The 14,394-nt window shown below is 39.3% G+C and overlaps 1 protein-coding gene across 4 annotated transcripts in view; it reads left to right on the top strand.

The window, feature by feature from the left end:
• BCL2L13 (BCL2 like 13) overlaps positions 1 to 11,551 on the top strand; it is a 37,935-nt gene extending 26,384 nt beyond the window's left edge. For all 4 annotated transcript variants that reach the window (XM_089527738.1, XM_089527735.1, XM_089527737.1 and 1 more), the window contains one exon: positions 7,218 to 11,551. In XM_089527738.1, coding sequence (XP_089383864.1) covers positions 7,218 to 8,021 — 804 coding nt within the window. In that variant the 3' untranslated portion in view covers positions 8,022 to 11,551. The remainder of the gene's footprint in view (positions 1 to 7,217) is intronic.
• The last annotated feature ends 2,843 nt before the right edge of the window (positions 11,552 to 14,394 follow it).

The raw sequence follows: 14,394 nt of genomic DNA, 5'->3' as shown, positions 1-14,394 counted from the left end.
TTCCTAATCCCAAAGATCATTATAGGTAACAAAACTACGGTGGACCCTTAGTATCTGCTGAGGTTTGGTTCCAGGTTCCCCCCCCCCCCCCCCATGGATACCAAAATCCATGGATGTTCAAGTCCCATTAAATTCCATGGATAGTAAAATGGCAAAATCAAGGTTTGCTTTTGGGAATTTATATATTTTTTGAATATTTTTGAGTTCTGCATGCTTGAATCCATGGATAAAGAATCCAAGGATATGGGGATCCAACTGTATAAAACTCCTATTAAAGCAAAGTGAGACTGGATTAACAGAAGTCTCTGTAAATGTTTGAGCCTTTTCCATAGTCTTTCTCTCCCTTCATCCCACATTGGACCATCTCTATCTCCCACTCCCTGTGCCTACTATCCTCCCACTTCCATTCTTACATCTTTCAACCATCTTTCCCAACATGTACTCTTCATTCTTCTTGAAGCTGCTCCTCCTCTTCTTCTTTCAGTCTAGTTCACGCAGAAGAGATATCCTTTTCTGAACCAATGCCCTGTTTTCACTGTAAAATTGAAGCTGTTGTCCTCGCAGCTGGGGAGCCAAGCTCTTTGCTTATACTGTTCTGAAATCTGCTGTGTTGTAAAATCTCCTTTGCCTCAGTGTAGCTTATTCTTTTCATCATTTATTTCACTATTAGCTGCTGGTCAAAACTGTTAAATTTGTACACCAAAGACCTTTGTTTGACCTCTGGTTCTGGCTGATGAGAACAGCATTATGGATATACATGGACTTTTTTGGCTGCTTTTGATGGCATAAAATGTCTATTTTGATGGCATAAAATGGCTCATGAGTTTTTGATTAAAGGATTTTGTCAACTGCTGTGCAGTTTGAGCTGAAGAAGAGATAACCACACTACTTCCTTGACATTAAATAATCTATTTTTGTAATATTTCTGGCTTGAAATAACCTGTGTTTCATACATATCCATTTATTGTAATCTGAAGCGTACTTATACAAGAGAGGCACTTGGTTTCTTGGCAAAACTGAACTGCCTTGAGAATCTTTATTTGTAATGGTATGAAAAAAACCCATAAGTAATACCCCCACCCTGGGCATCCCCATCAAGTTGGAATGGAGTGCATGGACGTTTGGAAAAGGTACAGGAAGGATGTATATAAGCCATATAGAATGGCTTGTCTCCATTCTCTTTTTAAATGCAGCATCTCTTACTTAAAGAGTGGAGATATGATTGGATTTTATTTATTTATTTACATACATTTTGTCGTTCTTCCAACATGAGACCCATGGCAGCTTACAAATACCTTTGTGTGCAAAACTGTGATTTTGCAATTTATTCCTCAGTAAATATGTTTGAGGATACATTCCATCCCATTTGAATCCTCTGACAGTGCCAGTTTTCCTCTCAAATACAGTGGGACCTTGGTATCCACTGGTGTTTGGTTCCAGGACTCTTTGTGGAAACCAAAATTGGTGGATGCTCAAGTTCCATTAAGTACAATGGCATAGTTAAATGTGTCTCTTATATAAAATGGTAAAAATCAAGGTTTGCTTTTAGGAATTTAGATATATTTTAAATATTTTCAAATTGTGGATATTAAATCTGTGGATATGGAGGAGCAACTGTAAGCAAGCAAGGAATAGCAATGTAATACTTGACTCTCTTTTTGTTCTACTTGTCCCAACTCAGGTAGGAGAAGGATAGTCCTGTTGGAGATTTTGGGAATGCTTTTGTGTATGGCACTGTATAACACTTTAGATATCCTGACTGTCTAAGAGCAGAAGTATTGGCATGCCTATCTTCTTGTTCTGGACAAGGTGAGTGATTTTCCAGAGTAGAAGACACACACACATAGAGCACCTGGAAGTCTACACTATGCTCCTGGTGCACTAGCAATGGAAAAAGCCACTATTAAAGAAAACACATACTGAATGCATGCCTTGTTTTAAAGAAAAATAGCACTTGTGGGAACATGGTGCTGCATTAAAACATGTTGTATACTCTCTTTCAAAATAATTTGGCTTTTTTTTTTTTTGCATCTGATACATTGCTGAAAGTCAGCAGCTCAGCTGTTTCAGCTTGGGATAACATAAGAAAGCAGAAGGCATAAGTACATCATGGGTTATGTTGTCCATCTTGTGATGGACATGCATAGAATGACAGTGCTGGGGACAACTGTCCTTCTTCAGATGCATAAAATGTGAGGCTAATAAGGTTCAGTGTGAGTAGGTGTGGTGTTTGAATTTATCAAAGTGAAAGCAGAGGCTAGCAATAATTCATAGAATCATAGAATCATAGAGTTGGAAGAGACCACTAGGGCCATCCAGTCCAACCCCCTGCCATGCAGGAAATCCAAATCAAAGCATCCCTGACAGATGGCCATCCAGCCTCTGTTTAAAGACCTCCAGGGAAGGAGACTCTATCACCTTCCGAGGAAGTGCATTCCACTGTCGAACAGCCCTTACTGTCAGGAAGTTCCTCCTAATGTTCAGGTGGAATCTCTTTTCCTGTAGCTTGCATCCATTGTTCCGGGTCCTGTTCTCTGGAGCAGCAGAAAACAAGCTTGCTCCCTCCTCAATATGACATCCTTTCAAATATTTAAACAGGGCTATCATATCACCTCTTAACCTTCTTTTCTCCAGGCTAAACATCCCCAGCTCCCTAAGTCGTTCCTCATAGGGCATGGTCTCTTATGACAAAGCTTTATGAAACAACTGTTTGTTGTGATCCGTGCCTCTAGTGCCCAGCCCACTGGCAGTAAAGAAGAACATTACTTGGTTCCTTAATGGCAAAGAACGTCCCTGCCATTGCTGAAGCTTGCTAAAGGTACCAGAATTCTCCAACAAAGTGACATATTCATTACAATGCTGTTGAGTGTTACTTATGCTTTAGAAACGGTGAGCTGAGCAAGCCATGCCAGGCGTTGTGTAGATGGCTAAGGAATGGGAAATTCATGGGAGAATAATGTGTACTTTCCATTGCCAGTCCGCTGAGCACATGGGACAGCTTGATCAGCACAGAGAGAGGGTGGGTGGGGATTTACTGAGTAATTACTTTCTGTATGGCAGTAGTCCAACCCCTGATGCAGCTTTCTACATGTGCCACATTCCATTAGTGCAGATGGATAGATGTGAAAGGCTGCTATCAGCAAAAGCTCTGAGAGCTTTGCCTGAACAACGCATGAGTGCTTCTGCACTGGTAGAAAAGCTAGATGCTTTGTGCAGCTTGACTTCAGCTCCCCTGCCATCATGAGTTGTTTAAGTTACATTCATTTAAACAAAAGTTTTGAACTTTTAAAAGGTGTGAGAATTGTGTTACGACTTTAAGTGAATAAAAGGAATAGACTTTTAGAGACAGAAACATAGCTGCTGTCTGCATCCTTTTGACATACAGTTGGCCCTTCTTATACACGGATTTTTTATACATGGATTCAAGCATCCACGGTTTGAAAATGTTCCAAAAAAGTATAAATTTCAAATCACAAACCTTGATTTTCCATTTTTTATAAGGGACACCATTTTGCTATGTCATTATATTTAATGGGACTTGAGCATCCACGGATTTTGTTATACATGGGGGATCTTGGAACCAAACCCCAGTGTATAACAAGGGTCCACTGTACTTCAGACTTTAACATTCTTGCTTCCCTGATGGTGTTGACATCCACCCAAAAGTTGTGTGTGTTTGTGTGCATGTATTACAGTGTTGTTGCAGAGATATCTAAATATATGTAATTATTTTAATGTGTTTTTATTCTTCATCAAGGCATGCTTTTTGAGCACACTTCAATTAAATTTCCCAGTCTTGTTCCTTCAGGCAGTATGTGAATGCATAGTGCTTGCCTAATTGTATAATGATGTGCCTTACCTTGGTAACTTGTGTTATGCTTTATGAAATAGAGTATGTCAGGGCGTTCCATTTTGTGCTTGCTACCATCTGGTGATATCAGTTAGGAGTAGCTATAGGGACTTGGTCTAGCAATCCTTGACAGGGAATTTCTTGACACAGTGAGGATTTGAATCTAGAGGTATGAGGGATGGCCTCTAGAGAATATAGAGGTATAAGCTTTCATGTCAGAGGTGGAGTAAAAAGCTTTGCATTTTATTACAGATTTCAAAGGAGTTATCCATGCTGCTGAACACTATTTCTAGAATAAGTGTGGCAGCTTGAACAACTCATTTTAAATTTTGGAATAAAACCCAAAATTGATTCACTCCATACTGACATGAAAGCCGCTGACTGGTACCACACAAATGACAATTACTGAATAGTAGTGTGAAGTACTAGAAACTGACCCAAGTGATGGAATTACAAACATGGAGTATTTGAAATGCATGTACATTTCACAGTACAAATAAGTTTCATTGACATTCACCGCTGTTACCATCTTCTTAAGTCCAATCTAGTGATCATCGGTAGAATGCTTCTTTAAATTTAAAAGCAAACACAAACACACCTCCAATGGCTACATTTTTATTAGTTCATCTAACACTACTGGTTGAGCAGGGATGGATTGGCAGCTTTCCCACATTGCCAATAGGATACATGTATAGCATCCTTTAGGCATAAAATAACTTCAGAAGTGGAAAAGAGCTGTTTTATTAGCAAAGGCTAAGGCATTTTGTCATGTTCAGAGCTGGCTTTGAGTGTTAATGTTTTATCTGCTAGCTCTAAAGTAGTATTTTGTTTTCTTGTTAACATTTCTTCCTCTCTAGGAAGTGTAAATATATTTCCAAGATGACTGAGTCTGTGGCTTATAATTCTTAGAAAACCTGTACTGTATATATTCATGCGTAAGTCTAGAAATTTTAGACAGACAATCGATCCAAAAAATTAGTTAGACTTGTCCACAGATCAATGTGCCTTAACTCTTATTTAAAATGGAAACATCCTTTTTTCTGAGTAGAGTGGTGAAAGGTAAGAGCTTAGTCCATTCCAGGAGAACCTAAAAGACACACTGAACCCCTCTATTTTTTCCCCTTGCAGTGCTGTTTCTGGCCTTTTTGAATGTCTGGGTGGGAAAAGAGCAGTGTGCTTTGGTATCATTTTATTTACCTTCATCCTTTACATCCTTTGTTGCATGCCTTAAGTTTCACCTTCAACTTATACACGGGTTATATCAAAATCCATAATTTTTGCCCCTAAACCTGCTCTCGACTTATACATGAGGTCATCTTATAGTCAAGTTTTCAAACTTGTAGCCCTCTTCTTGTGATCTGTGTTATCACAACATAGATATCCTTGCTATCAATTTTATATATAGGCAAAACATTGAGAGTTCTGTAGGTTGGACTTGGGATATACCTTAATAGCATTAAGTAAAAGAAATCAGTTGTTCCTTTACTCAAACATTTTATAAACTATAATCATTCCTTTAAGAATCTGGGGTTTTGTGCCAGGATAAACTTTTTTTCCAAAATAAGATCTTATTGAGAAGAAAAATAGAAGAAAAGAAAAAATATTGTGACTTGGAACTCTGACTCCCTAGGGACTAAATGAGGATCTGCATCTGCAGCTGGACTTCCCTTTACTGGGCTGTTTGTTTAATATGTTGAAAAGTAAAACTTTTTTACTTTCTGAGACTCTATGTCTTCTTCCACCACCTTCAACGGTTGCCCAAAGACCTCTTTGTTCATTCCTCCTCTCCTTGGGCCCTCTCCTTAGCCCCTAATCTGCCTACCCATCTGCCTCACCGGACCAGCTGGCAATTTGTCATACACCTCCATCTACAAGTGGGAATCCCTGGCTGGACAGCCAGGAGGGGATGGAGTAGCAGCAGTGCACTTGCACCTTTCCTCCTTGGCTAGTCATCCAGACATGCTGTTTGTTTGAGAGCAGAGCCACTGAGGCTGCATCCCCTCTGCCTCCGAGGGGCCTAGCTAGACCCAGATGACAACAGTAGCCCCAAGCAAGAGGAATTGCCAGCCTCCGCCATCATCATGGGCCACTGCAGACACTGGCTCTCCTTTGGCTGCCATGAGCCTAGGGTACACTGGATTGAGCAGGTGTGCTGACTGAAGTTGCAGCAACATTCAGGGTGGTGACAAGACAGGTGGGGGAAAAATAAGTGATAGCTTGTGGTGGGATGTGGTGGCTCAAGTGGTTAAGACGCCGACTATGTGATGCGAGGCCCAGGTGCTGCATGATGGGCTGAGCTTCCATCACCAGTCCCAGCTTCTGCCAACAAGTAGATAAATAGGTATCACTCTGGTGGGAAGGAAAACAGTGTTCTGTGCAATCATACTGGCCACATGATCACTGAGTAGTGTCTGACAACACTGGCTCTTTGGCTTAGTAATGGAGATGAGCACTGCCCCCTATAGTTGGACATGACTTCACAACCTTGTCAACAGGGAATACCTTTACCTTTTACCTTTTGTGATGGGCACCACCAGAGGCCATGATCTAGTGAACGTCCTCACTGTCCTCCTGCTTCATGCAGAGGCAGCTGTGTGCAGGTTCATATTTTGTGGCTATAGTTAGCACAATCTTCCCATCTGTTATTTAGTCATAACTTTTTTAATTAGTTGCTTTTTACACATCTGCAAATAAATGAACATAATTCTTAGTTTTGCCATCTGAAAATAATGGAAATTTTCTGGTTTGTATGTCTGGCATTCTAAATGCTTGTAATGTAGTTCAGACACAAAATCTGCTGCTCTTCTCAGCAATATTTAGATAATGGGTTATATGTTATTTAGATAATCAGTTATTCTATTATTCTATTATCTTAATATATAAAATGTATGTATAGCATCTCATTATAAAATATTTCTATCAGGGTTTACACAGAGTCTGTGAGTGAGCAATCAAGTCTTAGCATATGATTAGACTTATTGTCCAACAAATGCAAATTATGTGAAAATATTTCTGGACAATAAATTTAGTCACATAGATGACTAGACTTGATACTGAAGTAAAGGGAATCGAGACAAACCTGTAAACTATTTTAAGTTGAGATGTTACAATAATGTTTCATAAATTATTAAATTAAAAGTATTCCAAATGTTATGACTTCTCTCCTCTTCCCTAATACCAATTACATGGATTCAGAATGCATTCACACCATATGTTATGTGGCTATCAGCTTCCTTGTAATTCAGAATTAAGGCTACCAAATACTCTTCTATGAAAAGGTTGTATTTCACATTTTTCTGTAGCTGTTTTTGGATAAAGCAGGTAGTATTAGGTGGGTTTTTTCTGACTTCTTGTGTCTTTCTTTCAGGGCACTGTTTTTAGCTTGGATTCTGAAGAGGAAGAGTACCATGGACTCATTGCTGAAGACAGCAATGATATCTACATCCTAACTAGTGACAACTCAGGCCAGGTGAGCCCTCCTGAATCACCCACAGTGACAACATCTTGGCAGTCAGAGAGCTTACCTGTTTCTCTATCAGCCAGTCAAAGCTGGCATACAGAAAGTTTGCCAGTATCATTAGGCCCTGAGTCGTGGCAGCAAGTAGCTATGGATCCTGAAGAAGTGAAGAGTTTGGACAGTAACGGAGGTGGAGAAGAAAGGAGTGAAAATAACTCTTCAAACTCTGATATTGTGCATGTTGAAAAGGAGGAGATACCAGAGGGAGTTGAGGAAACAGCAGTATCAGCAACGGGTCTGCAGACCGACGCTATACAGCTGGTTCCCTCTGAAACTCCAGCTACATTGCTGGAGTCAGGTGGTGAAATTGTGTCAGAGCCAAGTCCCCCTGTACCTCCACTTACTGAACACCAGAAAGAGGGCAAAGTGTTGGAACCACCGGAACCTGAACCTCTGACGTTGAGTAAACCTGCCAAGCTATTAACTTCTTCAGAAGGAAAAGCTGCTCCCAAATCTGAGAGGATACCACTTTCAGAAGAAGAAACAAAAGCTGGCAAAGATAGCCATTCTGAAGAAAAAGGAAAATCCCCTGCTGGAGAGGAGAAACCTATCCTCTTGCCAGAAGGCAAATCCATTCTGCTGTATGGTGGGGCGGCTGCAGTGGCCATCCTGGCTGTGGCAGTGGGTGTAGCATTGGCACTGAGGAAGAAGTAGTGAACTCCGCTCTGCAAGGAGGACAGCATCTGGATCTACACTTAGTTGTATTGACTGAAGGTTGTGGTGCCTGCTGTTAATGGGAAATTTATGTAACTTAAAGGGTGAAGGGTAAAGGGTACACAAAAAGGCTAAGCCTAGGGACAATCATGTTTTTAATGGACTAGGACTGGATCTTCCTGTTAACATATAGGGGTGTCCTTTTGAAAACCCCTGCACATTTAGGTATCTAAGTATAACTGAGAATTGGGGGTGCTTATACACTGGAAACTAGAAAAGAAAATTCCAGGGGAACAGTAGTGTTGGTTACCCACTGGAGCTTTCCCTTACATAGCTGCTATGGCAGCTTCTTGATTCCCCCTTCACCTCATGAATGAGAGGATATTTAATCCTGTAGCATGAGGCTGGTCTCCCTGTTGTCTCAGCTTCCTCAGGTACTGCACTGCTCCTTTTGACTTCCCAGGTCCTTTTCAATCCCCACAGGGTAGTGCTTGTTCAATACCTCTTTGCTTTATCTTTTCTGCTCCCCAAACTTTGTCTTTTTTTTAATTACATTGTCAAAGCTCTTTAATGCTGGATGGTGGAGAAAGCAATAGTCTCCCAACTAGGGGTGAAAATAATTTGGGGAGGAGTAATGTTCTTTGATTACCCATATGCATTTGCCATTGTTATGTTTTTCTCTTCCTGTTCTTTTATTTCATCCTGCTTTACCATACCAGTTTAGTTATCAAAGACACACTCCTTAGGTATAGATGACTGTACCATTTTGATGAATGCATTATCAAGCCTTCATAAACAAAAACTATTGTGAAATACAAATTTCAATACCTGCTTTGTCCACATCTTCTCTGTTTCAGTTTTACATAAATTCACAGGTGGGATGAATTTAGCCTTAAATTGACTTGGACCATTGACTCCCAAGCCAAATACAAGGTTTTCAAGAAACTGATTCTCAAGTGGTTCATCTTGAACAGCATTGTGCTGTACCTTCCAGTCATTTACCTGGGTTGATAGAATACCTGACCATAGAAATATGGTGTTCTGAAAGTTAGCTTTCTTGCACAATTCACTTAACTTGCAGATAATTGTTATGTGCTGAAAGCTGGCTTTTAATTCAGCTAGCTATATTTGGTCCTGGAGAGGAGTAAAAGTGACCCTTGAAGCACAATACATTGGGAATGAAATTTAAATATTGCAACTTAAATAATACTATTTAAAATTTAAATACTATGACTTCCCTTGTCTTCTCTAGATCTGTGGTGTTGGAACACTTCTCTGCAATTGCTTTGGTTAATGTTTGGGTTAGAGATATACTTGAGAATTTTTTGTAAAAGTGGAAACCAAGTAACCTATCCCAAGTTTTTTTTAATATTCTTTTTCAAGGGTGGGGAACATGTAGTCCTTCAGGTTCAACTGAATTGCAGCTTCCCTCAGCCCTTGCTAGCATAGGCAGCGGCAAGTGATAATGGGGGCAGCAGTGTAACAACTGGAGAAGCTGCACATTCTTCATCCCTTAACATGTGTATTACCTCTTCTAGCAATTCCCTTTAGTTTCCTACAAAGTGAGGCTGAATTGTTTCCTTAATTCCTTTTCCCCAGTTCCGGATATGATTATCCCACAGAGCAACTTGATCTAACCCTCTATATTTCTCTTTAGGAATGTGAAAATGTAGAGTAGTGTTTTTATCTTTTTCCTTGCCATAGTTGCCTTTTCTGGTTACTTTCTGTAGATCACATGATCAGGAAAATCTTAAGCTTCTCTGCTATGATTCCAGCTTTCCACTCATGTAAATACAGTAAGAACCATTTTGAACTATTACATATATGCTCAAATGTGGATGTGGTGAGTCTGGTTGTCTCCAGTGTTTGTATAAACAACTGTTGTATTCTTGAAGCAGTATTTGGGCATCAGCACCTCTTCATATTGTTGACTCCACCTGCTGTATATTAAAAAGTTTGACTAAATTGCCCTTCTTAAAAAAAGCAAGTGCAACCTTGATTGATTTTAGACATTTGCTAATCAATAGAAAGCTATCCTGTGGGGGCAGATGTAGGAACTGTACAGCCCAATGGCTGCATATAGCCACTCAAGACCTCCAAAGGCTCTTCCCTCCTTCAGAAAAAAAATCTGTCAAAAAAATAGGGAACTGCACCTTAAGTTCCCAGAAAGCATGATTCTTTCATTAAATGTCATTTTGATCCTTCCCTCTTACATTTTTGTGCGTTGTTTTGCAATTAAAGATGACCTTCTGGTCAGTTCTGATTTCATCAGAGGGCATGAATGCAGCCAGGTGGTTTGTAAAATGGAGTGTCCCATGCCTATCCCTGTTAACAAAATTTTGGCTAGGAAACCACTGCAGTTGTTGTTAATGTATAGGTGACAGGTGCATAGGTAGGTTATTTTGAGTAGTTAAGAAAGGGGAAGTAGGGAGAAGAAAAGTTCTCAATGGTCTGGATAAGCTTCTTAAAATCCATTCGTTTCAAAAGCAGATTCCTAATTACTTTGTTTCACTTTTTTTGGCAGTAAAGTCTCCCCAAAACTAGTAGTAATGCATCTGTTTTGGGGGAAAGAAATCTGGAAATCCATGAGCAAGTTAAGGGTCATTGTAGTCATTTTTCTGTCTAGTAAAGGAGAAATGAGGGTTTGGTTGTAACTGTTGTGGAGATGACAGCCTGTATCCCTCATTTTAAAAGCTGGGAACTCATCTAGTCACTAGATGAGTTCTTGCCCTATCGAAGCAATTTAAAAATGTTTTTGACTATTCAGTACACATTTCATGATCACAATTCTGGGTTTGCTATCTCTTCTGCTTTTGACGGGGAACTTCTGCCAGCTCCATCTCTTTATACATATGATGCAAATGCATGGTATCTGCAAATGCATATTTGCAGGCATATAACACACTTTATTTCTCCCTCCTTCTCTTCCGCACACCCTTTAAATCTAATGCCTAGAACAGTCATATGGGAATCTTTGCTTTGATTCAGTAGGATGACAATTTTGCCATGGTAAATGGGAGTTGCTAGACAGGTAATTTGCAATTTTTTTAGTGCTGTTTGTTATCCATTTTAAAGAATAAAGTGCCTCAGTATATTCCAGTGAGCTTTAACCTGTTTTCCTTTTTAAAAATGTATTTATCTACTATCTCTTTTGTAGAGCTAATGCCCAAGAATTAGTACTCTGCGGCTGTAGTTCCAACTTTGGAAAAGGAGAAAGGCCACCATGCTGGAGAAAGGGTTTTTAAAAGTACAGCTGCCATTTAGTTTTGATATAAGCACTGTTGAAAAAGTTTTTTCTAGCATCTGTTGGCCGTAGCCTTTGAGCTCAAACACAGTGACCACCGTTTGCATTTTCTGCATTTAGAAGGTTGCTAGTATCAGATTCTCACTGACATTGTAATAGATGGGAAAGGCCTATACTTCTCAGTATTGATAGAGCCAACATAAGACAGAAACTCTTGTTCATTGCACACTACCTTGAACTATGGAATATGAGATCTGCATCCAGTGAAATAAACTACTGTTCTTGACTTCTCTGGTGAGAGTATTCCTCATACAGGTTCCTACTTAACCCACAAGGCCTGGGAAATTATGGAGGTGAAATGAACATATGGTAGGCATCAATTCAGCTGTTCTGTTCTTAGCTGTATTTCCATTTGGGGTAGAGACACAATGGACAACTATCTTCTGGAGTACCTCACTCAGTACATTCACTATTTTTCAAAATCTAAAAGAAATGTTAAAGGATGGAAGGCTGAATGGCTGCTTTCACTTTTGGCCAGGTAGATCACAAGTGTTATGTAAAATGGAGTGGGGCAGTCCTATGACACTCCATAGTTGCACACCCATGTTATAGAAATCTTAGCTAGGAAACCATTTGCCAAGCTAGGAAACTACTAGCCAAACACTTGGCTAGGAAACCAATAGAAGGAATTATCCGAAGGGATTATTAGTGCCTGTGCTTCATAATTGATTAGGACATAGTTGAAGGCAGGATTAGACTTCTCTGGGTGATGTTGAACCATAGCTCTCAGCAGCCCTGGCCAGCATAACTAGTGTTGAGGAGTGTTAAGGATTGTTCAACATCTAGAGGGTTGTATAATTCCCATATTGTCTTTAAAGTGTGAAAACTACTATTTCTCTTGCTGTATGATATAAAAGCAAACATTCAATTGATTCAAATATTTCTGTTAAAGACACAGAGGTTGATGCTTTGAATCAGAGTTATGCTTGACTTTTGAACTATCACTAGAAAAGGCTAGTCTGTTACATAAGTACATCCAGTGTTGAATGCTCTGGGGAAGATATTTTTCAAAGTTAATACTTATATAGGGTAAATACAGCCTGGAGTATGAATTTAGTTTCGACCTGCAAACATCAAAATATAATGCTTAAAACTATCATGAATGCACCCTTTGTAGTGTTGGTGCGATTTCAGAAATGTTACATGCATTTTGTCATATTGAGATATTTTGTGTAGGCTGATCAACAATTCTGCTTTAAAACCCAACATTCTGAAAGTCCAAAATATCTGGAGGCCCATCCCCAGACTATATCCGACACTGAAGTATTACCATATAAATACTCCAAACTCTTTAACACTGGCATGCTATCCAAAAATTTGGAGGGTCAGTGTTTCTTTATCTAGTATCTAGTATACTCACTTTATCTAGTATACTCACTGATAACACACTAACACTGTATCTTCTTCAAACTTCTGTCTAGAATAATCTTTTAAAAGAAGTAATTTCAAAATCAGGAAAAATTGGTAAATAGCTAAAATTTTACTCTGGTATATTCCTCTGGTATTGGGTATGTTCATCATAAGCTTGTGATGGATGCTGTGATATAAACCACACTACACCTCAAAAACATTGGGAAATAACTGATTTCTCATCCAATCCTGCACAGATTCCAAAGCCACTTTCTTCTGAACCCAGTTCTTAGTCTTCAGTGGTGGTCTGGCTTTATGGGCAGTAGGTCTCAGGAGACACTTTGTGTATTCTGTTCAGCCTGGCACACTACTGTGCCAGTATAACTTAGGAAAATACAGTATTTCCAAGGGGAGGAAATCATATTTACCAGGTGCTAGTTCTAGTAAAGTGCTGAAGACTATGGAAAAGAGAGGCTTCACCTTTTTCACCCTTTTGGCTACTGTCATGGCAATACTAAGTGGGACTAAAGTGACATGGGTTTGTGTGCACTGACTCAAAAACCACATCTGGAGAATAAAGTCTGCATTACACTTTCACTGAGATACTCTTAAGTTCTCCAAAATACTAAGAATGGGATCTCAAATCCTGTTGGTGTTTGCCAATATAACTACTGGTGAGGGTAGAGGACCTGCAGTCCACCAGCATCTGTAGAACCACACAATTCACCCATACCGACGCTAGGCATGCAGATCTTTAACACCATCTACCTATGAGAGCTTACCAATATCCTCCTCTAGAGAAGTAACTAACATTTTATAATGAGCCACTGCAAAAATTCAAGCGAGTGCTTTAAAATTATGCAGCAAAAATCAGGAAAGAACTGTGATTGCACCAAGTAAAATAACCCATGGGCATACTGGAGTTAAAAACCACTTTCAGATCCTACAGCTTGGTTTCATAAATATCAAACATGGTAAACTTTGCTGGTTTGTATGGTTTTTCTAAGGAGGAGGATTTTGTAGGTTTCTATGGCGTGGTGATGAACATATGGTCTTCCAGATGTTGGACTGCATTTCCCATAATAACTTGCTGTTGATTGCTGACTATGGCTGATGGAAGTTGCAGTCCAACAGGTAAAAGAACACACACATTCATCACCTCTTGTTTCATTAAATTCCTAAATTGAAGGAAGCAATTGATTTGGAACAATTAATGAATTAGAATTTTTAAATAGTGGCTTGAACTGATGTAATAAATCCAGGAAGTGTTCATCAAACTGCAATCTTCCAGGACATTTTTTATGCAAGAGCATTTTCAAAAATATGTCTCGAGCTTCTTGTGCCATTTGATATGCTGAAAAAAAATGGTTTCCAGTATTTAAAGGAGTCAATACCATTTCCAACACCTATGTTTATAAATCAAAGGGGGTTGTGTGTTTCTCCTCACCTGGAGGGACTCTGTAAATCCATGCCTTTAGTCCCAGTAGCACTTTATTAAAGTCAATTTTGAAGAAAAACTGTGTGGCGTTCTTGTGTGATGCAAATAGTTCTAGTTAAGTTCTAGTTCAAAAGTATATTTCTAAATGGTTGGGTTACATCCTATCCAGCTACCAGTTTTAAAGAGAAAATTATTTCAGACCCATTAATGTACTTTTGAGGCAGATGCTTTTATATTTGCAATGCATTTTAAAAGGTTTAACCAATTGTAATTTGCAAATC

Source organism: Sceloporus occidentalis, unplaced genomic scaffold (assembly GCF_023333645.1).
Source record: "Sceloporus occidentalis isolate IW3139 unplaced genomic scaffold, rSceOcc1.0.p SCAF_5, whole genome shotgun sequence".
Classification (NCBI taxonomy): Eukaryota; Metazoa; Chordata; class Lepidosauria; order Squamata; family Phrynosomatidae; genus Sceloporus; species Sceloporus occidentalis.
The sequence above is the reverse complement of the archived record's forward strand: the minus strand, read 5'-3'. Positions and strand labels throughout refer to the sequence as shown.